At 44.3% G+C, this 24,402-nt stretch overlaps 1 protein-coding gene across 2 annotated transcripts in view; it reads right to left on the bottom strand.

The window, feature by feature from the left end:
- The window catches only part of LOC110498042 (connector enhancer of kinase suppressor of ras 3), a 77,877-nt gene that overhangs the window by 35,769 nt on the left and 17,706 nt on the right, over positions 1-24,402 (bottom strand). For both annotated transcript variants that reach the window (XM_036954967.2, XM_090211427.1), the window contains 9 exons: positions 21,021-21,184; positions 14,721-14,923; positions 13,620-13,707; positions 6,615-6,656; positions 5,292-5,411; positions 4,984-5,043; positions 3,595-3,663; positions 3,243-3,389; positions 17-153 (listed from right to left, as the gene is read on the bottom strand). In XM_036954967.2, coding sequence (XP_036810862.1) covers positions 17-153; positions 3,243-3,389; positions 3,595-3,663; positions 4,984-5,043; positions 5,292-5,411; positions 6,615-6,656; positions 13,620-13,707; positions 14,721-14,923; positions 21,021-21,184 — 1,030 coding nt within the window. The remainder of the gene's footprint in view (positions 1-16; positions 154-3,242; positions 3,390-3,594; positions 3,664-4,983; positions 5,044-5,291; positions 5,412-6,614; positions 6,657-13,619; positions 13,708-14,720; positions 14,924-21,020; positions 21,185-24,402) is intronic.

Genomic DNA, 24,402 nt, shown 5'->3' with positions numbered 1-24,402 from the left:
GGGGTGCAGGACTTACAGGGGTACACAGCGTGGGGTGTAGGGTACCGAGGGGGGAGGGGGGATGTACAGGTCCAGGATAGCGGGTTTCTCCTTCTTGGTGGCGCTGTCTGTGGAACAACCTGGAGACTGGGGTTTGTTCAGGGAAGGCGTGCTCTGAAAAAAAAACATTCAGTCAGAAAATGCTCCCCTCAGAACCTATTGTAACTGTTGGTGGGCAAACGGCCAGCAACATAGCTACAGCAAATGGATAGATGTCTCAAGAGGTATCTACTTTCTAGGAAATCTACTAACTTGTTGGCAAGGAACAGCGTTTCTCCCATGTCACATCCTATTGTCTACTCTAGCTAATTGCTTTTGTCTTTTTAAACTTCCAACATTCATCATCAAAATTGATGGCTTATTATCTCAATTGTCTGCTACTGTATTTACATTCCCTGGCCAAGGACATTTAAACACTACTTGTTAGGAAAGTGATGGCTCAAGATATGGCCGGTCCTACATTATAGCTGCATGCCTGTCTCTTTACATCTACAGTGCATTCTGAAAGTATTCAGACCCATTCACTTATTCCACATATTGTTTCATTACAGCCTTATTCTAAAATTGATTAAATATGAAAAGAATCCTCAATCTACACACAACTGAAAATTACAAAGCAAAACCTTTTTTATAAACAAAAATACCATATTTACACAAGAATTCAGACCCTTTGCTATGAGACTCGAAAATTGAGCTCAGGTGCATCCTGTTTCCATTGATCATCCTTGAGATGTTTCTACAACTTGATTGGAGTCCACCTGTGGTAAATTCAATTGATTGGACAATATTTGGAAAGGCACACACCTGTCTATATAAAGTCCCACAGTTGAAGGTGCATGTCAGAGCAAAAACCAAGCCATGAGGTCGAAGGAATTGTCCATCGAGCTCAGAGACAGGATTGTGTCGAGGCACAGATCTGGGGAAGGGTTCCAAAACATGTCTGCAGCATTGAAGGTCCCCAAGAACACAGTAGTCTCCATCATTCTTAAATTGAAGAAGTTTGGAACCACAAAGACTCTTCCTAGAGCTTGCCAAACTGAGCAATCGGGGGAGAAGGGCCTTGGTCAGGGAGGTGACAAAGAACCCAATGATCACTCTGACAGAGCTTTAGAGTTCCTCTGTGGAGATGGTTGCCCTTCTGGAAGGTTCTCCCATCTCCGCAGCACTCCACCAATCAGGCCTTTATGGTAGAGTGGCCAGACGGAAGCCACTCCTCAGTAAAAGGCACAAAACAGACCACTTGGCATTCGCCAAAAGGCACCTAAAGGACTCTGACCATGAGAAACCATGAGAAAGATTCTCTAGTCTGATGAAACCAAGATTGAACCCTTTGGCCTGAATGCCAAGCGTCATGTCTGTAGGAAACCTAGCACCATCCCTACGGTGAAGCATGGTGGAGGCAGCATCATTCTGTGGGGATGTTTTTCAGCGGCAGTGAGGCTAGTCAGGATCGAGGGAAAGATGAACGGCGCAAAGTACAGAGAGATCCTTGATGCAAACCTGCTCCAGAGTGCTCAAGACCTCAGACTGGGACGAAGGTTCACCTTCCAACAGGACAACGACCCTAAGCACGCAACCAATACAACGCAGGAGTGGCTTCGGGACAATTCACTGAATGTCCTTGATTGGCCCAGCCAGAGCCCGGACTTGAACCCTATCAAACATATCTGGAGAGACCTGAAAATAGCTGTGCAGCAACGCTCCCCATCCAACCTGACAGAGTTTGAGAGGATCTGCAGAGAAGGGAGAAACTCCCCAAATGCAGGTGTACCAAGATTTTTGCGTCATACCCAAAAAGACTCAAGGCTGTAATCGCTGCCAAAGGTGCTTCAAAAAAGTACTGAGTAAAGGGCCTGAAAACTTTCTGCTTTGTCTTTATGGGGCATTGTGTGTAGAGTGATTTGTTTTCTTCTCCTCATCAATCAATTTTAGAATAAGGCTGTAACATAGCAATGTGGAAAAAGTGAAGGGGTCAATAATTATATTTGGGAAAATGGAAGGATTTTAATGGGAATCCAAAACAGCTGCTGCGGCATACATTTAAGAAACTACACCATTCTACCACAGCTATGGCGGCATTTTAGAGCCACACTACTTGGTAAATTGACCATGTTCAGTTTCACTCTCCATCAAGCAGATCATAGTACGTCTCCCCTCTCCTCCTCCCCCAATAAACAGCCTACCTGTAGAATCCAGTGTCACTCCGGAATCACTGTGTGTTCCATCATTGTTTAACACACTGACACATCTCTCATCATAAAACCCAAGATGTGGCGCTTTTGATTCCTGACACCTTGTTCAAACACGACGGTGAACAAGTCCCGAATGATCCAGTATCTTTGTGATGAGAGGTTCTTTGTTAAGTGAAACCAGCTCTGCTTTGATATTATGTGATCTGATCTTCCCAGGGCAGAAGAAGCCTCCAGAGGCATGACAGGGCAGTGCCAGGACCAGCACACAGGTTGGGTTACAACAGCGTATTGTTCCCTATGGAGACCCAGTCACTGCAGGCAGGGCTCAGGTGCTTGGCTGTGGCTAAGAGCTCAGCAAAGTCATAATTGTCCACATATGAGAGAGTGGTGAATTGGATTACCATTACATAACTTCATTAACACAGGATTTGTCTGAACCTTCTGAGACTTGATTCTCCTCTATCTCAAATATTAGGGGTTTTGACCTTCTCAAAAGAGGGTGTACCCAAGCCATTTGTGAGCTGAACCATTGAGCGGCCCACTGAGAGACTTGTCTTCTATGGAAGCTCGCCGACTAGCCAACCTAACCCACATAAATACAGCATGGATCACTAATGATTCCCACCCTACATTACTGCCAGATGTTGATCTGGTTCTACAACCACCACCACCACATACACAAACCACTCAGACATTTGTTCCTCTGTCTTCTACTCACCACTGTCCCCAGTGGTGGGGAGCTCCTGTCTCTGCAGACTGACTCACAGACTGCTGGCTGCAGCCACTGATGACCCAGTAAGAGGGACATCATCATCATCACTTTGAGAGTACAGTAGTTGTCCTCAGCCCTGTGGCCCTCTCTCTGGGTGGTTCCTACACTTGTCTAGACTTGTTACAAACACATTTCCCTACTCCCCCATAAGGCACATTTAACAAAAGGTAATATGAACAATAACAATCACACTGCCTTAGTACATCAAAGTAAAAGATGAAGGGGTTTAGAAGGTTCACCTGAGCCATGGGCGGTTTCCAACGCATGTTCTTGAGGGGGGCCGGTGTGAACCCACAGGTGCCTGTAGGTCTCTTCTTCAGCAGCAGGACTACACCTTTAGGGTCCTCTCTCAGCTTCCCCACCAGGTTCTTCAGCTGCCAGCCCACCTGACAACACACAGAGTGTCAGCAATATATCCTTCTGTAGCTGTGTAGTGAACTACAAGGGCCAGATTCTAACTTGAGACACAAATGTGTGGTTTTAAGTGAACGTGTGAGCCGTGGACAGTCTCAACCCTTCTATAGCACTATAGTCAATTGGAGGAGTGGTGTGTGTGACAGGTGTCAGATATAACAGGTGCTGGGTGCTCACCACCGTCTGCTGGTTGACCTGGATCACCTCGTCACCTCCATGGATCTTCCTAGTCATGTCCGCGGGAGACTGACAACACAAAGGAGAAGATTAGTCTACCAACAGACATCACCTACATGTAATATTAGCTCCTGGATAATTCCACATTTATCTGTGTTTGCTTTGTCAGAAGTTCCACGTATGGGCTTGTTACGAAACAGACCCACTTCATAAGCCCCTGAGGAAATATACCTTCAATATAATTCTGACTACATAACACAAACACCCTTCTTAATGAATGGGTTGTCACATTATACATGACACATTTAGCATGAGAACGTCAAAGCAATTAATGAGTCATGAGATATGATGAATTAGGGTTTGATAAACGACGGAAGGCATGATAATTAGGCTGTATTAGCTAGCGCTGCCACATTACTCAGTGTTCTTCTGATGCGGAACACTAGGAGGATATTTTACTGTTGGAGTTTGGGGTTCTAAAATGGATGACGGAGATGGGAACAGCTATATTATTCAACCCATACAAAACTCCATCCCTCTCTTCACTGCTTGGTAAACACATGTACACTGGTATCCTTGCTCTGGGGTAAACACTTCTGCCCTCGACCCCCCTTCACATGGGAGGAGGGCGGCAGGGTGGGTTGTAAAGGGGATGGATTGTTTGAAGCCCACCCTTAACTGTCCCCAGTGGTGGAAAAACTACCCAATTGTCATACTTAAAAAGTAAAGATAATACAATTAAAAGATAATAAAATAAATGACTCATGTAATATTTCTACTTGAGTTAAAGTATTTGGTTTAAACTATACTTAATATAAGTATCAAAAGTAATTTCAAATTCCTTATATTAAGCAAACCAGATGGCCCAATTTTTTTTAATGTACCGATAGCACACTAACACTCAGACATAATTTACAAACAAAGCATGTGTGTTTAGTGAGTCTGCCAGATCAGAGGCAGTAAGGACGACCAGGAATGTTCTCATGATAAGTGCGTGAGTTAGACTATTTTCCTGTCTTGCTAAGCATTCAAAATGTAACAAGTCCTTTTGTGTCAGAGAAATTGTATGGAGTAAAAAGTGCATCATTTTTTTTAGGAATGTTTTGAAATCAAATTAAGAAGTTGTCAAAAATATAAATAGTAAAATACAGATACCCCCAAAACTACATAAGTAGTACTTTAAATGATGTTTACTTAAGTACTTTATACCACTGACTGTCTCCCCCTCAGAACTTGGCACATGGCAGCCAGTATTTACGCATAATATTAAGAGTTGGTATACCAACTGGATTTATATTGAAACATGGCGCGTTGACCAGGATGGTGTTCACTAGGACTGCGTGTTGACTAGGATATACTCAAGTATTCCTCTGTGGCCACTATACTTACATGCTCTGTGGTGCCTGTGATGACATGAAGTCCATCATAGGTGGATTTGATGTACATACCCTGTACAAATATGAACATGAGGAACATGAATTATCATTTGTGAGATGGTTGAGTTTGTCTGGTGCTCAACTTTCTTACACACAGAGCCAGTAGTCCAGACACACAGAGCCAGTAGTCCAGACACACAGAGCCAGTAGTCCAGACACACAGAGCCAGTAGTCCAGACACACAGAGCCAGTAGTCCAGACACACAGAGCTAGTAGTCTAGATGGTTTGGGGTTAAACTGAAAACAGGCAGCATTCCTCACCAGTCCCTCCCCAGGCTTGAGGTTGTTGAGCTGAACTTCATCCAAGCATGCTGATTGGCTCATCAGAGGGTCAGAGGTGGTTCTCACGGTCTGGTCACAGATGCTGTTCAGAACCTTGGACTGGAACGAGAAAGATCGGAGGGGACCCTTTTAAGCAACGCAAGAAAACCAAAACAAACAACCCAAAGAATGAAAACAAAATCAAATGGAATCTCATGAATCCATCTCATCTCGTTGCTTGTTCCAGTGACTCGATGTGCTTTCCTGATGGCTGTGATTACACGACCAACCCAGTAATGTAATGTCCCGTCACGTGACTGATTCTGTAGCTACCGCCTGTCACCTAAGAGGTGTTGTGTCTGTGGCTGTGTTAGAGGGTTGGGCTGGCAGGTCGGCCAGGCAGTCAGGTGACAAGAACAGTCAGTCACTCTGGGGCAATTATCACACTCCCCCAGGGAAGAGGGGAGAAATGAGGGGTGAGGGTCATTAACGTTAACATTAGCTGGTTCTTCAGATACAGCACTGAGAACATGCGGGGGATCCGCCTACCCCCCTCTTCTCCATTCTAGGTCATTATGGACAATCTCACCACCTTGTCATCATTAGTGGGGGCATTTTAGTGATGCTCTGAGAAAAAAAATAGCTTTTTCTTCAGGCGAGTAACAAGCATCATGCCTAAAACACGCACAACACATTTGTGCTTACATACAGATGCGGACGGGACTCGAGTTAAACCAACTGATGCACTGAACCAACCTTATTTTAGCTCTAATTGAATTTTGTGTTGACCACACAAGTCTATAACTAGATCCCTTGACAGGAATTTGTAAACAAACCAGAATCAGTGAAATGCTACTCACACACTTCAGAATATTCACCATAGATAGGGACCAGTCTGTAACTACAATAGTTTTTCTGGTGCACTTACTTGAACAACAAGTTCAACATGGAGAAGACTTCTAAACAGTGTAGAGATTGAGATCTAGCTATTGTGTGTGTTCCTGCAGCAGAGTTCACCGACAGTGTCTGAGAGGGAGGAAGTTCAGTGTGAGCTGTAGAGTCTGGACTGTCAGTGACAGGAAACACTGATTGATGGCCGGGGTGTATTTTAGCCACCTCTTTTACCAGAGGGCCCAAGCCCATGGCCCTGCCTGCACTATTAACTCAGAGGGAGACTGCGCTGAAAGCATGCCACCTAATCTCCATATAAGACATTAGAGATCAACATCTACCCAAACGTTCAAACAGACTTTACCTGAGTGCTCCCATAGGAGGTGGGAACTCATTCTAAAGTTTACATAAAAGGAGAGGAGATATACTTACAACTTCCAGGATCTTTTCTTCCATCTCGTAAACAGTATAGTCCTGTGGAGGAGGAGACAGATAGGCGGCCTTCTCAATACTCCATCAACAAACAGGAAGAGGTTCTTTCCCCAAATATATAGTTTTTATTTACTAAGTATAGTGAGTCAGTAAATATGATATAATCAAAGATCCAGATATAGGACTGTGGGAGATGGAGAATGGCCTCAAATAGCATTCTGAGTCAAATTACATCTCCATATGAACTCTTGGGGACAATATAATTGCAAAACGTGGTGTGGTGTTACAGTAAACTATAGAGTAGTGTAAATGAAGGAACCTTGCATCTAGAAAACAACTTGGAGGCGGCAAAGTGTTACACTGTAGAAACCATATCATCTAACTTCAAGGTGACCAAAAACCCGTATCCAATCCCATATTATACCATTTTAGTTTAATAGACTTCAGTAAACAAAAAACACTTTAGCACTGGGTTCCCATGCATTTCATCCTCTAACAACTCAGTCATCATAACCTTTCATCACCTGGTACTGTCCTATCTCAAAACCTCTTGGTCTGTGGACGACACTGTCAACATGGGCCTACACTACATCCTCAAAACACCTTGATAACCCAAAGACATACGCAAGGATATTGTTTGTGGACTTCAGCTCTGCGTTGAATAACATCATCCCAGAACCACTACAAGACAAACTCTCCCAATTGAATGTGTCTGGCTCCATCGGTCAGAGGATCATTGACTTCCTGACCAAAAGGACGCAACACGTGAAGCTGAGAAAACACCTTTATCCCTCTTTAGCCACAAGGACACGTGTTCTCACCTCAACACCGATAACTGTACCTGTCAAACTACTGAAGTTTGCATATTATACAACTGGTCGGTCTCAACACCGACGGCGATGAGTCCATGTACCATGGAGAGATGACCGGCTGGTGGCCTGGTGCAGTCACAATAACCTAGAACTCTACACAGACAAAACCGTGGAGATGGTTAACTTCAGAAAACATCCCCCACCTTCTCCCCTTCGAGATGAATGGCTCAACTGTTAGCACGGCTGAAAAACTCGAATTCCTGGGAACCATCATCTCCCACAACCTCAAGTGGGAGGACAACATCAGAACAGTTACCAAGAAGGCACACAAGCGGATGTACTACATTGTTGACCCCTCCCACCACTTACTCTAAAAATGGACCTCTGGCAGGCGGTTCAGGTCACTGACCAGAATCTCCCACCATCCGAAAAGTTTCTTTCCCTGGGCAGTGGACCTCACCAACCAACCATCTGACCCACAGAGACCAAAGGACTATGCACTCTATGCTGCATACCACATCAAGCCATCTCTGAACTGTACACTAAATAACTACACTTGCACTCTGTTCATCTCTCTGCATTTAAATAGTCATAGTGACACTAAGTCCACTGTATATCTGCTCATTCTCTGATAGCTCTATGCTCACTACCTAGTTGTATATAATGTATGCTGTCTGTATTCTTTCTCTAAAATGTTGTCTATCACTAGCAGCACCATATGACCAAGTACAATTCTGAGTATATGTAAATGTGATTCTGATTGCTAGGTAGGCGAGTCTCTCCTGCAGTAAAAGTATGTTTATTTAACTAGGAAAATCAGTTAAGAACAAATTCTTATTTACAATGACAGCCTACCCCGGCCAAACCCTAACGACGCTGGGACAATTGTGCAAACAAGAACTTGAGGACCCAGGATTTGTATCCTCGTAGTAAAGTTTGTGTGCGCGGACATCTATCAAGTGTTATTGGTCACATACACGTGTTTAGCAGACGTTATTGCAGGTGTAGCAAAATGCTTGTGTTTCTAGCTCAGACATTGCAGTAATATCTAACAATTTCACAACGTATACCCGAAACACACAAATCTAAGCAAAGTAAAGGAATGGAATTTAAGAACATATAAATATACGGATGAGCAGTGTCAGAGCGGCATAGACTAAGATACAGTAGAGTAGTATAGAATACATATGAGATGAGTAATGCAAGATACTTAAGCATTTATTAAAGTGGCCAGTGATTTCAAGTCTGTATATAGGCAGCAGCTCTGTGCTAGTGATGGCTATTCAACAGTCTGATGGCCGTGAGATAGAAGCTGTTTTTCAGTGTGTCGTTCCCAGCATTGATGCACCTGTACTGATTTTGCTTCTGGAAGACAGCCGAGTGAAAAGGCAGTGGCTCGGGTGGTTGTTGTCCTTGACGATATTTTTGGCATTCTTGTGACAACGGGTGCTATAGGTGTCCTAGAGGGCAGCTAGTTAGCCCCTGTGATGCATTGGGCAGACCACACCACCCACTGGAGAGCCTTGCGGTTGTGGGCGGTGCAGTTGCCGTACCAAGCAGTGATACAGCCTGATAGATGCACAATTGAGAGCATCCTAAGTTTGTGAGGGCTTTAGATGCCAAGCCAAATTTCTTCAGCCTCCCGAGGTTGAAGAGGCGCTGTTGGCCTCTTTCGCCACACTGTACATAGAGGTTGCTATATACATAGACTTGACATCACTGGCCACTTTAATAAATGTTTAAGTGTCTTGCATTACTCATCTCATATGTATTCTATACTACTCTACTGTATCTTAGTCTATGCCGCTCTGACATTACTCATCCGTATATTTATATATTCTTAATTCCATTACTTTGCATAGATTTGTGTGTATTGGGTACATGTTGTGAAATTGTTAGATATTACTTGTTAAATATTACTGCACTGTCTGAGCATTGCTACACCTGCAATAACATCTGCTAAACACGTGTATGTGACCAATAACACTTGATAGATGTGTACGCCGAGGAACTTGAAGCTTTCCACCTTCACTGCGGTCCCGTCGATGTGGATAGGTAGGTGCTCCCTCTGCTGTTTCCTGAAGTCCACAATCAATTCCTTTGTTTTGTTGACGTTGAGTGAGAGGTTGTTTTCCTGGCCCCACACTCCCAGAGCCTTCTCCTCCTCCCTGTAGGCTGTGTCGTCATTGTTGGTAATCAAGCCTACCACTGTTATGTCGTCTGCAAACTTGATGATTGAGTTAGAGGCATGCTTGGCCACACAGTCATGGGTGAACAGGAGGGGGCTGAGCACACACCCTTCTGGGGCCCCAGTATTCAGGATCAGCAAAGTGGTGGTGGTGTTTCCTACCTTCACCACCAGGGGTGGCCCGTCAGGAAGTCCGGGATCCAGATGCACAGGGCCAGGTTCAGACCCAGGGCCTCGAGCTTAAAAGATGAGCTTGGACGGTACTATGGTGTTGAATACTGAGCTATAGTCAATTAACAGCATTCTTACAGATATTCCTCTTTTCCAAATTGGATAGGGCAGTGTGATGGCAATTGCATCGTCTGTGGATCTATTGGGGCGGTAAGCAAATTGAAGTGGGTCTAGGGTGACAGGTAAGGTAGAGGTGATATGATCCTCGACTAGTCTCTCAAAGCACTTCGTGATGACAGAAGTGAGTGCTACGGGGTGATAGTCAGTTCAGTTCCGTTTGCTTTCTTGTGTACAGGAACAATGGTGGCCACCTTGAAGCACATGGGGACAGGAGACTGGGATAGGGTGAATGGACAAGGTTTGCCAGCTTATTTGTGAAAACCAAAGAGGCGGACTACAGCACTGGTTTGTCCTTTAGGGCCAAGAGTTTTTTCCAGTAGTCTCTCTCTATGGACTCATCTTATGATCCGCACTGAGCTGAATATTTTCTTTTGGGATACCGATGCACATAAATAAATAAAAATGTAACTAGTGAAACCAACAGAACAAACATGGAGGAAAACTAATAAGCATAAAATACGGTTTCAGTTTTGGTACCAAAACTATGTTTCCCCTCAATTACTGTCCAACACGGCCAAGGACGTGTGGTGGTTTTGAAAGGAATTTGGCATGACCTCCATCAGAAGCTGGCATATATTTGCCATAAATAGGTCTATATTTGGATGAATACGTCAAGCTGAAATGCATTTTTCATGCCAAAAACAGATATGCTAAAAAGACAGATTTAGTAGGTTTGAGGTCAAAAGCGGTATCATAATAAACTGCTTTCTTACATGCAGACTGTTTTATATCAAAAGTAGCCAATGATCACAATGTGAATATAATGCTTGTTGGCATAATCTTTCAGATCTGTGTTTTTTGACAATCCCCTTGAAGTATCAAACTTTCAAAAACAGAACAGAAGCAGTATTCATACAAAAGCCAGATGGAAACCAAGATCAGAGTGAAAGACTGAGGAAAGATTCCCTGGGTAAAGCAGCCGATCCTCAGCCTCCTCATGCCATGGTGGTCCTCCCACAGCAGACTAGGATCAGATGACTCCCCAGGCGGCCCTGCAGCCTTTGATCTGTAACCAGAGACAATTTGTCCAGCCGAGCGATGAAGTTTCAAAAAGAGAAGGCTGCTGGACACCAGTTCAACAAGGAGCCAGTTACACAGCTGACCAGACTGGACAAATGAAGAGGATCTTACAGAACAAGAAATTAAAACACAATGTGAGGACTCAGACCTGCCCTCAAGACTTCCCTTCCTCCTACAATGTCTCTCCACCTCTTTACTGAGTGTTACCCACACCTTTTCTGATCCTTCATGCAGGAAGACAGAGAGGGCTCTGACCTCACGGGTCAGATGAGGTGGCTGCAATGGCAGCAGGTTTGCCGTTTTATTGCTATGCTCGATTGTGTGTGTATACATCGAGTTCATTCAGGCAGAAGGACATAAAGCGACCATCTTTAAAGCCCTGTTCTTGGCGGAGGTTCATTAACAGGCTGTGTAACCTCATGAAGCATGCCCACACCATAAAATCACAGTTACACTCCCCCTCAGCACCTGCCTGGTCTTTCATCAGACAAACACCTACCCGAAATCTGCTGGGATGGGAGGGTCCAGGAGTGTCTAAAGCCTATGTCAGATACACAGGTCTGTGAGAGCATTGGAGGTATCTTCCTTCATGTGTCTATGACAGGATAAGGTGGCCCCTGGATGGACTGAAGACATATCCACCTGGGTCTCTTACAGCTGAGTGCCATCAAGGCCAAGGTGTCTGCTACAGTACACCACAGTAAAGCTGCAACAGGCAGCCCTGGAGTACAAGGCTCACGCCACACAAAAACCCTTCACTTCAAACACCTTTGTGGGAAATGCCTCCCCTCAACTCCCCACTCCTTCTCCTCCACACCCAGGGTGAGACTCACCACAGTAAATCACCAGAGCTCTGAAATCCCAGACGTCAGCAAGGCAATCAGCACCCTGGGAACATAATGTACTCTATAAAATAACCCTTCAAAAACAGTACCTGCAATCTCAATAGCCACTTTCACTATGGCTGTAAAATGTAAAGGCGGTTGGCAATTGTTGGGATACCCTGGGGGGAAAAATGGTCAAAAAGCAGATCGGCACTTTGTGCTTGGGTTTTTAACTGGCTTAGTTTGTTTTCTTTCAGAGCTGACTCTTACATAACCAGTTCGGACAACAAACTGGAAATATTAATTCTATAAATCTGATAAAAATAGTACCCGACAACCCACGGTCAAATCAAACACATTTAACATGGAATGTTTGCTGATTTTTAAAGAGGGGTAAACATCTAATGTGCGTCAGAGAAGGAGGGGTAAACATCTAATGTGCGTCAGAGAAGGAGGGGTAAACATCTAATGTGTGTCAGTGAAGGAGGGGTAAACATCTAATGTGTGCCAGTGAAGGAGAGGTAAACATCTAATGTGTGCCAGTGAAGGAGAGGTAAACATCTAATGTGTGCCAGTGAAGGAGGGGTAAACATCTAATGTGTGCCAGTGAAGGAGAGGTAAACATCTAATGTGTGCCAGTGAAGGAGAGGTAAACATCTAATGTGTGCCAGTGAAGGAGAGGTAAACATCTAATGTGTGCCAGTGAAGGAGAGGTAAACATCTAATGTGTGCCAGTGAAGGAGGGGTAAACATCTAATGTGTGCCAGTGAAGGAGAGGTAAACATCTAATGTGCGTCAGTGAAGGAGAGGTAAACATCTAATGTGCGTCAGTGAAGGAGAGGTAAACATCTAATGTGCGTCAGAGAAGGAGGGGTAAACATCTAATGTGTGCCAGTGAAGGAGAGGTAAACATCTAATGTGTGCCAGTGAAGGGGAGGTAAACATCTAATGTGTGCCAGTGAAGGAGAGGTAAACATCTAATGTGTGCCAGTGAAGGAGAGGTAAACATCTAATGTGTGTCAGTGAAGGAGAGGTAAACATCTAATGTGTGTCAGTGAAGGAGAGGTAAACATCTAATGTGTGTCAGTGAAGGAGAGGTAAACATCTAATGTGTGTCAGTGAAGGAGAGGTAAACATCTAATGTGTGCCAGTGAAGGAGAGGTAAACATCTAATGTGTGTCAGTGAAGGAGAGGTAAACATCTAATGTGCGCCAGTGAAGGAGAGGTAAACATATAATGTGTGTCAGTGAAGGAGAGGTAAACATCTAATGTGTGTCAGTGAAGGAGAGGTAAACATCTAATATGTGTCAGTGAAGGAGACCAATGTACCACCTCAACCCAATGTGCATTAACCCTCCACAGGACGTAAACACAGAAAGTATGCTCTCCCGCTGTGAGCATCTTGCAGCAGGCAAACAGAAACCACATGGCAGGGGGAATAATGCAGCACGCATAATGTTGGCAGATGCTTTTAAAAGAGCGCCAGAGGTTTTCATTAAAGTGTAAACTCAGTGGCTGCAATTGCCGTTAAAACACCACCATGGTTGGGGTCTCCTCATTAGCTAACCTGAGGGGGGGGACGGGGGACCAAAAACAGACCAAAAACAAAACAGCAGAAGCAGGCTTGCGATGTTCATAACCCCCTGCCCCTCGACTTAAATCCCACATGTGTCTGCCCTCAGGCCAGGCTGCCCTGAGTGGAAAGAGCTATGGTGTGATTTTTCCAGGGGCATGCTGCATGTGCACTGTTGAGATGGAGCTGGAGCAAGAGAGAGGGGAGGTAGAGCCAGCGAGAGAGCAACATGCCGACCTGTTGAACTGTGGTGGTGAGGTCCAGACACAGCTGAATGATCTTATTCTTGATGCTGGTGAAGTCACTGATCCCAGTCAGGGGCGTCCTGCAACAAGAGAGGAGAGAAAAGATTGAGATGCCATTTTATCATGACATTCTACGGTCCGGGTTTTGTCCCTGACCGTACTGATATTCAGTAGCAGTCAGGAGAGCTGGATAAGGGAGTAAACATCACAGTGGGACAACAGTGCGACAGAGCCACCTCTAGGAGGCTGTTAATAAGGAAAACAACAGTACTGGTGAACCTTGCTCTACTTTGCGTGTGCCTAGGATAGAAGGCTCTGTGGCCACAGACAATGATTGGAAGGAACACAGTCTGTCTCCATGTTGGGCCACCTCCTCCATTCCTTCTCTAAAATACCCACCCCTGAACTCCAAAACACATCTACCGCTAGCCCCTCAACACCATGCCACCCCCAAATACGTTGGGAGAAGTCATCACAACACACTTTTGATCTTGAAACAAACCTCAGAAAATAAACAAATCCTTTCAGCTGTGAAGGTCAACATGGTGACATTAATACTACTTCCTGGTTTAGTTATAACTGACAGAAGGGGAGAGAGATCTTTAAAACAAATGTAGGAAAATAAAGCAAGCACTGTACATGAGCAGTAGAGTACGTGGATATTCTGGAGGTTCTTACAGCTCATCTGGATATTCTCTAGACAGAGGTAGAGGAAACCTACCAGACTGTATACAATTTCATTTATATGTCCTCAAACCCTTTCTAGAAGGCTCTCCTGAGAGAGAAGAGCTGTGTTTCTGCTATAGTCTGTAGAGGCTGAGGAGAAACAAATGCCTGTAATGTGTAGCGTAGCAGTATATTCTAGTCATGAGGTGATTCAGTGAGCTTAATGACTCCTATGCGTTGGAAAAACTAACATTACAGCTAACCCCAACGGCAGTCCAGGAGCTTGAATGTATATAGAAGATTTTATGTAGCTAGGACAGCTATGCAAAGTTACCATGGTAACCCTACTCTGTACATACAAATAGAGTACACTGAATGTTTTTTGCTCGTGGGGACAGCCTTCCCAGAATGCTGTGCAAGGCCTTACCTGTCCAGCCAGGCCAGAAGACTCTTGGCAGCTCCGATGAGCTCCACCACAGAGGTGAGGAAGTCGTTGGGGGGTTTCCTGGAGGTGCTGCCGTCGTATGTCGGGCTCTTCCTGCGGTCTGACGTGGACATGTGCAGGCTGTTGGTGGCTGCTCTCATCCTCACCACCAGACCCTTCAGATTGTCTGTCTCCACTCCATAGTTCTGAGAGGGGAAGAAAGAGCAGAAGAGTTGAGCTTGATTTATCAAAGTTATAGTTTGTCATAAAACAATGTGTTTTTTATGTGATTACAGTGAACGTCAAATATTTTTTTGGGACAAAGCATTCCTGATCGAAACTGTTTTTCCAGATTTTTATGGCTCTGGATTTCATTTCACAGACAAACATGTTTCCTGCAGAGTAAATGTGGGTTATTAATTGTAATGGGCTAAGGACGCATGATTTAAGAGGCCATGTCTCTACCGGCACCTCTGGGGAGAAATTCCCCTGCATTCTTCAGGCACGTCTGGCTCAACCCTCGGGAGAGAGCCGTGCACGTGCCATCACCTGATTCACATCAAGCAAGCAAAGTTTTCATTCCTGAGCCAGTAAGTTGAGGGCAGACGTGTAAGCCTGGTCACAGATCTGTGTGTGCTTAGGCTACTGCTCTGTCGACTGTTTATTCCTACTGCCCTTACAACCCTGACCTCGCTGAGCTGCTCCAGGGGAAGTGATTAGGCAAATGATTGACGGACACACCCAACCTAGTTTTTAACTTCCAACTGTGTAGAAAAATATTATATTTTGAGTTTTACGACCCAGAAAATACCTATAATATATAATTCCTCCTAATGGCCAAAGAAATCCTTATTTGAGGCCAAAGTTGTGTCCTGTACCTGCTGGTCCCTAGCTCTGCTCCTACTACAGGGATATTTTGTATGAAATAAAGCTTTAGATATACATTGTTAGTACAGTATGAGCAGGCCAAGTAGCATTTCTTTACGTAAGCACCCACAGCACCTCACAAAGCCTTCATCATAGCGCATAGTACATTTCACTGCGAGCAATGTGTCTGATCTCAGGGAGCATTGGATTTAACACTGACCTATGGTCAGGTTCAGACTAATGCTCTCATCAAACACCACGATGGCCACATTCATTGTGACGTCAGTCAGCTGCCGGCTCTGCTTAGTGGCTTAATTTAGGATGGCTTAATTTAGCAACTAATCCTGGCAACTCACGCACGCTCCACTTAAATATTGCGAAAAGAATGTGTTTGGAGTGGAGTGCTAGTTAAAGGAGACGAGAGGGGGGGTAGCCTAAACTCCTGTTCTGGCAAATATCAGCTCACATGGTGTTGCATCCCTGCCAGCCTCTCTGGCCTCAGTCCGACTGGCACGCTAACAGCTAAACACGCTAAAGATCAGAAAATAGCCTGCGCTCGCTCGGCCCTGCTCCACACTGAGGAAACCTGCAAGTGATCAGCGGCTAACTCCACTCAGCTGCCGTTTTATATCAGGAGCATTTACTCAGGAACCGATTATATATTACCTCACCCTAAAGTCGTCCCCACGGAGCTGCATGGAGCTGAGGCAGAAGCCATATGTGCAAACTGATAGAGCATGTTACATTTCCTACATCTCAGTTGGCAAATCAAACATCCAAATGGCTCTTTTCAGAGGTCCACGAGACAGAGATTGAGGTCATTATGGGAACCTCATGAACCTTGAGCAGATTTATACTAGGAGAAGAGATGAGAGAAGGTGCATATAACTATCTCAGATGCTCTAAAACCACACACTTGTCCATTATAAGACACAGCAACTGTGTTGAACCAAAACAGAGTGGCTTTGAAACTAAGCCATGGAGAACCAATCAACATCAAACAGCACTGCTGGCTGTGTCATTAGTGAGCCAATAACACACAGAAAACACCAGCTCTGACTGGTAGGCAGATGTTCAACACCTCTTTGTTCCATAGCTGTAGCAACTTATAGGAACAGGGACCAGGTAAATAATGGGCGTTTTAAATCAAATTCACTCCATTTCAAAGTGACTGTTGTGAGCAGGATCTGCTTGGGCCTCCAGATAGGTCCTGTATCCTGACATGAACAAGTGTTCTCAGGAGACCCGAGGAGGGCTATCGCAACAGGTTCTTCTTGCCCCTCACCACATGGGCCCAACGATACGCATCACCTGACACGACCAGAGGAACATGGCCCAAGAAGGGCGTTCCCACAACTCTCAACCACAGACAGGAGGCTGTTGCCAGGTGGGGGCCCACATCGGTTTTCTGCTCCTGGGGAGATAGGTACGCACCTCTAGGGGACAAGTCCACAGTGGACAGTAAAACACCAATCATAGCAGTTGCCACACACTACTTGGCTTCTGCGCCTTGAATATAGACAATAGTTGTGCTTTATTCCTGTGAGCTGGATGCTGGGTATCCAAAGACAATCAGAGGTGTTGGGTTTCAAGATGGGTCTCTGCAGAAGTCATGGATTTAACGAGAGTCCCAGTTTCATTAATCAACATGTCCTTCGTCGGTCTACAGAGACTAGTTTGCTCTGATCTTTTGGCTGGTGTGAGCTTTAATCTGAGTATGTCAGTCTGTCTAACGTCCTGCTGAGGGGGAGGAACTCTGAGAGTCAAGCTAAGACACGTGTCATACAAGGTTCTACTCATTTATGAGATGAAAACAAATACACAGCACTGACATAAGAACATGCTCTCCAAGAGTATTCAACCGAAAAAGAGAAGGTTCAGAGCATCTCATCTCCTGATCACCTATTCAAATGGCTACATGACCGACATCCTGTCTACCCTGAAAGGACGGTGTGACCACAAAGAGAAGAGTTGGACTTGAACCGTTTGACCCCACAGCAGAGAGACACTAATGAGGGGGGAATTGGCTGTCAAAGTGAGGGGGTCTGGTATTTGTCGGCTGTGTGTTCCCGTCATAAGCCATGACCTCTCCTGGGGCCAAAGAGAGAGGGGCCTCCATGTTAATAAAGTAGGGATGGGCACGGTTATTCAAAGTTATGACAGTTATGAGTGTGCCCCATAAAAAAAAAGACATATACCGGTAGCCTAAACACTTTTCACATGTGTAGCTTGTCATTGTTGGTCAATCAAAGCAGCACTACCGTCAGAGGCTCCATGTATGGCAAGTGAAGTGGGAGATTTCCGCTAAATGGAATTAAGTTAGTTAGTTAACTTCTTGGATATAGGGGGCGCTATTTACATTTTTGGATGAAAACGTTCCCGTTTTAAACAAGATATTTTGTCACGAAAAGATGCTAGACTATGTATATAATTGACAGCTTTGGAAAGAAAACACTGACGTTTCCAAAACTGCAAAGACATTGTCTGTGAGTGCCACAGAACTGATGTTACAGAAAAAAAACAGATAAAAATCCAATCAGGAAGTGCCGCATTTTTTGAAACCGCCTCATGGCAATGACTCCTTATATGGCTGTGAAGGAGCTAGGAGTCAGCTTACGTTTTCCCCAAGGTGTCTGCAGCATTGTGACGTATTTGTAGGCATATCATTGGAAGATTGACCATAAGAGACTACATCTACCAGGTGGTCGCTTGGTGTCCTCCGTCGCAATTATTGCGTATTCTCCAGCTGCAGTATTTTTCCGTTTGCTTCTGATGAGAAGCCAACTGCCACCACTGATAGATTATCGAATAGATATGTGAAAAACACCTTGAGGATTGATTCTAAACAACTTTTGCCATGTTTGTCGATATTATGGAGCTAATTTGGAAAAAAGTTTGGCGTTGTGACTGCATTTTCCGGTCTTTTTCTTAGCCAAACGTGATGAACAAAACGGAGCTATTTTGTCTACACAAATAATATTTTTGGAAAAAATGAACATTTGCTATCTAACTAAGAGTCTCGTCATTGAAATCATCCGAAGTTCTTCAAAGGTAAATTATTTAATTTGAATGCTTTTCTTGTTTTTGTGAAAATGTTGCCTGCTGAATGCTAGGTTTTATGCTATGCTAGGCTATCAATACTCTTACACAAATGCTTGTGTAGCTTTGGTTGAAAAGCATATTTTGAAAATCTGAGATGACAGTGTTGTTAACAAAAGGCTAAACTTGTGTTTGAATATATTTATTTCATTTCATTTCATTTGCGATTTTCATGAATAGGAAACGTTGCGTTATGGTAATGAGCTTGAGGCTATGATTACGCTCCCGGATACGGGATTGCTCGACGCTAGAGGTTAAATGAGGAGTAGGCTACAATGATCAACCAAAATGTTGGCTGTTTAATATGAATGGAGTTATTGTAAAAGCATTTCGACTATCCAGATATCTGGAAAAAAATGCATATCCCTATTAATAAGGAGAGCCACAGCAGATCATCACGTTTACCCAGGGTTCAATCACAGGTGTGAGGGCAGTTCCAGGCATTCCAAACCAAGTCTGACTAAACATCCTCTCGGTCGTCCATAACATAACTATCCTCTCCCAACAGACTTTCAATTTATTTTGAGAAATAACAGAGGCCCTGCATTGGGGGAAGACATATTAAAGCTAACAAACACACACTGGAGAAACAAGGGAGCACAGGTTAAATATATGAAGCCCATCAAGAGAAAACTGAGGCTTCAGTAAATTGCATGGGGATGAGCAGAAATCTGGGCCCAATTACCCTGAGCAGAGGAAGGGATGCAGGATGTACGGTATGGTAAATAAGGTAGGACACATAGATTAATCAAACCATTAGACATACCCTCTCACCCCTGTAATAAGCGTTTCCACGTGTCCATCCATTCCCAATAACCACAGAAACGTTACCGCCCAGGGTCTTATCTATTCAAGCTGCCATCACCGTCTCCTCTCCAGAAAGGGATGCTCAGACATTATCCAACAATACTTCCCTTGGAGATGATGAATCAATGAACCCCAGACTTCAGAGGTCCATCCCAGGATAAGGATCTCACAGCTGGACACAGACATGGGGCTCAGGACACTGACTGGCAGCTACCATGCTGAGGTTAATCTCCTCATTTGAATCTCAAACTTAAACATTAGGAGCAAACTAACCAGGATCAGATGTTAAAGGGCACGAACACGACTGGTGTCTAACCACAGACCAGCACACACTCCCACAAGACCTTTCTAAACCACACTAGGCCCCTCAGGCATTTAGATGGTGGGCCAGTGCCTGCTAAATTAGATCGGTTTGGGCACAGTAACCTGTTGGTCTACTGAACTTCCTTCTTTATAGAATAAATAAGATCAGTGAGGATAAAATCTAAATGGATATGCTCTTTTTAGGAACTTGATAGAGGACAAATCATTAATGTGAGCTAATTTAAAAGGAGCATAAGGATTTGACAAAAGAACGCTGACACTGATAAAAACTCAAGACTGCAATCTGGGTTTATATGACACAGGAAGCGATAAAAACCCAAATCAATCCCATCTGTTTGAAAAGATCAGACTGAAACAGAACCAGGTTGTGTTTTAAGAGAGGCTCTATCCCAGTCTTTTGGTCTCTCCCTCTCCTCTCTAGGAGCTTTAATACAACAGTGTTGACCATAACTCTTCACCTGGCAGCTCTTCTGATGGACGGCCCATCTCCCAGTCAGATCCCAGCCCAGCTAGTAGGCTGTAACTACATTCCCATGAGCCACTGGGGTAAGAGACAAGAGGCCAGGAGTGCACTGGGAATGTACAGCTGACCTGACATTTCTCTCTGTATGTGTGTGTGTGTGTGTGTGTGTGTGTGTGTGTGTGTGTGTGTGTGTGTAAGAGAAAAAGAGAGGGAGAGAAACTGAGAGACCGAAAGCAAGCACACTAACCCATTTCGCCACTTCATGTCCTGCCTCCCTATCTGTGGGAATGTTTATTAATTTTAAGTCTCTCTGGACAAGAGCGTCTGCTAAAATGTAAATGCACTACTAATCATCAGCTCACATTCAACCACCACACCAGACCTGGGACCCATACAGCCTGATTTGACTCCATCTCTGGAGTGAAACTGATAGCGTTTCCTACTAATATCCTGGAGCAGTGTTCCACATCCCATTGAGCTCTGTGGGAAATGAGAGGTTCTGCAACACTGGATCTGTTGGCTGCCAACTATATTCTGGGCATATTTCAAACACACGCTAGCACTGCGAGAGCAGGGTGGCAGCAGGGCTGATGACCTAAGCTCCATGAGACTCACTAAACAACCAGCAAGTTCATGGTCCCACCATCTGTTTTTATCTTAAACTAGAAACAACCTATTGACATGCCGGTGGGGGGGGGGGGTGGGGGGCAGAGAGAGTAAGATGTGGTGTGAGCAGCCCATACCAGAGCACAGAGCAGGTCGACAGCCTCCAGCACCAGCTCCTGGTGTCCAATGCGGGCCACACCCAGCTCCTCCAGGTCCTGATGGGAGATCTTCAGCAGCTGCTCCCCACTGATTTTCTCCTGCTCAAAGTTAGCTACATACTGCTGCAGGCTGTCATCCAGCCCTGGGGGGGGGAGAATCCATTGATTAGATAAAGATCACCTACAGCAATAATCCCTCTAAACAGCACGTGCACAGAAGCAAGAGATTTAAGTGAAGTTCACTTTATAGAGTTTTCCCCGTTCATGAACACTATCAAAGTTTATTTTACTGTGGGAATTGTGATCGATTCAACACAATTAGTTATTTTCCATGCAACATACTGAAACAAAACGAACTAAGCAAGAAATTCTGTTCTAGGCAGAACGCACCGGAGTAGGATTCTATTGTATTGACAGACCCAACCTCTACACAGACAGGTACGCCATAACCAATCTGAGCCATATAGGCCTATATGCAAATAGACCATTGCCACATATGGATCTGTGCCTTTCACTTTGAACTGGACTGTTTTTACAGCATGAGCGGTTATGAGTCGATGCGCTTGTTTTGAGATCATAGCGAGAGCTACATGGAGCAACGTGTGCACATTTGTACGTGTTCATATAATTTGCTATTTAGGGACTTATTAGCGGAGATCGATCATTTGTAGTCAGCAATAGGGGAGTGATTGCTTCCTACAAGAGCACAAAATGTGTGCATTTCTAGACATCTTTGAAAAGAGTCAGGTAAAGAGCTTTGCGTCATTTGTAATGTTGTATTTTGAGACAGGGTTGAATAAGCTAAGTAGCCAATGGGCAGAGGGTAGCATAATTTGCCTGATTCTCCAATATTGGTATGGAAATAAATCATGCATATTTTGTAGAGTGGTTTCTTGCGTCAAACAACCATTTCCAGTCACCTTGTCTTAGGGACAAGTGGATAAACCAGTTCATTTGCTTCAAAAGTTTAAATGGAATGTAGGTCTACAATGAACAACACACACTGGCTGCTACTGTAGGCTGAATGATAGAACAGCTACTTCCATGTTAAAATGTTTGAACTATCTTCGCCATTGTTTTTTATGGTAGGCCACTCTGGTAGGCCTACATTATGATCAAATGACCACTTGACCAGTGCTAAAACTGTAACAAAGTGGGTACAGCCTCAATGTTCACAGTAAACGCAACAAAAGTTGCACAGAATTTTCACAACGTTCAAGTTTGCGCTGGGCAAAACTGAAATTTGATGATGAGGGAACGTTGCCTATAAGGAAGACCTTCGTGTGGAAAGACTCAAAAGATAACATATGAGAAAATAGTAAAGCAATTAATCCTGCTTTGATGCAGGCCTCCTGGCTCACTATAGCATTCAGTACCGATTCCTCATTAATCCTGCTTTGATGCAGGCCTCCTGGCTCCCTATAGTATTCAGTACCGATTCCTCATTAATCCTGCTTTGATGCAGGCCTCCTGGCTCACTATAGCATTCAGTACTGATTCCTCATTAATCATGCTTTGATGCAGGCCTCCTGGCTCACTATAGCATTCAGTACCGATTCCTCATTAATCCTGCTTTGATGCAGGCCTCCTGGCTCACTATAGCATTCAGTACCGATTCCTCATTAATCCTGCTTTGATGCAGGCCTCCTGGCTCACTATAGCATTCAGTACCGATTCCTCATTAATCCTGCTTTGATGCAGGCCTCCTGGCTCACTATAGCATTCAGTACCGATTCCTCATTAATCATGCTTTGATGCAGGCCTCCTGGCTCCCTATAGCATTCAGTACCGATTCCTCATTAATCCTGCTTTGATGCAGGCCTCCTGGCTCACTATAGCATTCAGTACCGATTCCTCATTAATCCTGCTTTGATGCAGGCCTCCTGGCTCCCTATAGCATTCAGTACCGATTCCTCATTAATCCTGCTTTGATGCAGGCCTCCTGGCTCCCTATAGCATTCAGTACCGATTCCTCATTAATCATGCTTTGATGCAGGCCTCCTGGCTCACTATAGCATTCAGTACCGATTCCTCATTAATCCTGCTTTGATGCAGGCCTCCTGGCTCCCTATAGCATTCAGTACCGATTCCTCATTAATCCTGCTTTGATGCAGGCCTCCTGGCTCCCTATAGCATTCAGTACCGATTCCTCATTAATCCCTGTAAAGACGCAACAGCCTTGTATTGACAAGCCCAGTTCTAATTGCGGACTTGACACCGGCCAACACACAAACCAACAGCAGAGAGAAAAACAGGTGCACCAGATCTATCCTCAAGATAAACACACCATAAACAGAAGAGGTTAAACCTGACTGAAGTCTGTTTGGCCAGTTAAACAATATATGGCTCTCGGGTCTGATTACAGTTGGAGAATGTCTCATCTGCTATTCAAATCCCTACACTGTTGGATGAGTTGTAACGATCACAATACCAGCCATTCTGCCCACTAAAGGATAAGAAATCCATACTACATTAGTGACACTTAGTAAGGTCTCAGCTGGATCAATTGGACCAACAAAACGTGGTTCATATTTTACAGGCCTGTGAGATTGACCCAGCGGTTGTGAGGCGGCAATAGACTTTTCTTGCCCAGTGAGGCTTTTTATTTGAAAGTGTGGAATAATGCCAGCGAAACTTATAATATTTAAACAAGAAAACAAACTGGACATAGAACAATAGATCAAACCTGAACTGAATCAAAGAGCATTTAAAAGAAATCAGGCATTGCTGAGGCCTGGGTTAACTCGGCAGCATGCTGACCTTACCCTGTCCTCGGCTCTAACCATGAAATTACAGGATTTAAAAATAGGGCTACCTTTTATTTATTTTTTCATAATCTTTATTTAACTAGGCATGTCAGTTAAGATCAATGACGGCCTAGGAACGAACGGTGGGTTAACTGCCTTGGTCAGAGGCAGAACGACTGATTTTTACCTTGTCAGCTCGCAGATTCGATCTTGCAACCTTTCGGTTACTAGTCCAACGCTCTAACCACTAATCCCTCATGCCTCTGACCAATTAACATCAAAAGCCAAAACATTACAATACACCCATGTTCAGATCAGAAACCAAGCACAACTGTGCTAACCCACATTATAAATAATAACTAAATGTGCTGCTCATAAACTGTTCCATAATCAATGTCTGGTTCTTCATATAGACATGCATTTAGATTAAGTGACGCATGACATTATGATAATCGTCACAAGCACTCTTCGCAGAAGTCTGTGTGGGTAATGTGGAGTGCTTTAGATAATAAAACATGTGACGTGTAATTAAAATTATTTTTGGGGGGAAAGGACAAAACAGCTCCAGCAAATAAAAAAAGTCTCCCTTAGAGCCAAACAAAAATGCTTCTTGT

The sequence above is a fragment of the Oncorhynchus mykiss genome, chromosome 19, assembly GCF_057628025.1.
Source record: "Oncorhynchus mykiss isolate SJ-2025 chromosome 19, ASM5762802v1, whole genome shotgun sequence".
In the NCBI taxonomy this organism is placed as follows: Eukaryota; Metazoa; Chordata; class Actinopteri; order Salmoniformes; family Salmonidae; genus Oncorhynchus; species Oncorhynchus mykiss.
Note: the sequence above shows the minus strand (reverse complement) of the source record. Positions and strands in the feature narration are given on the sequence as shown.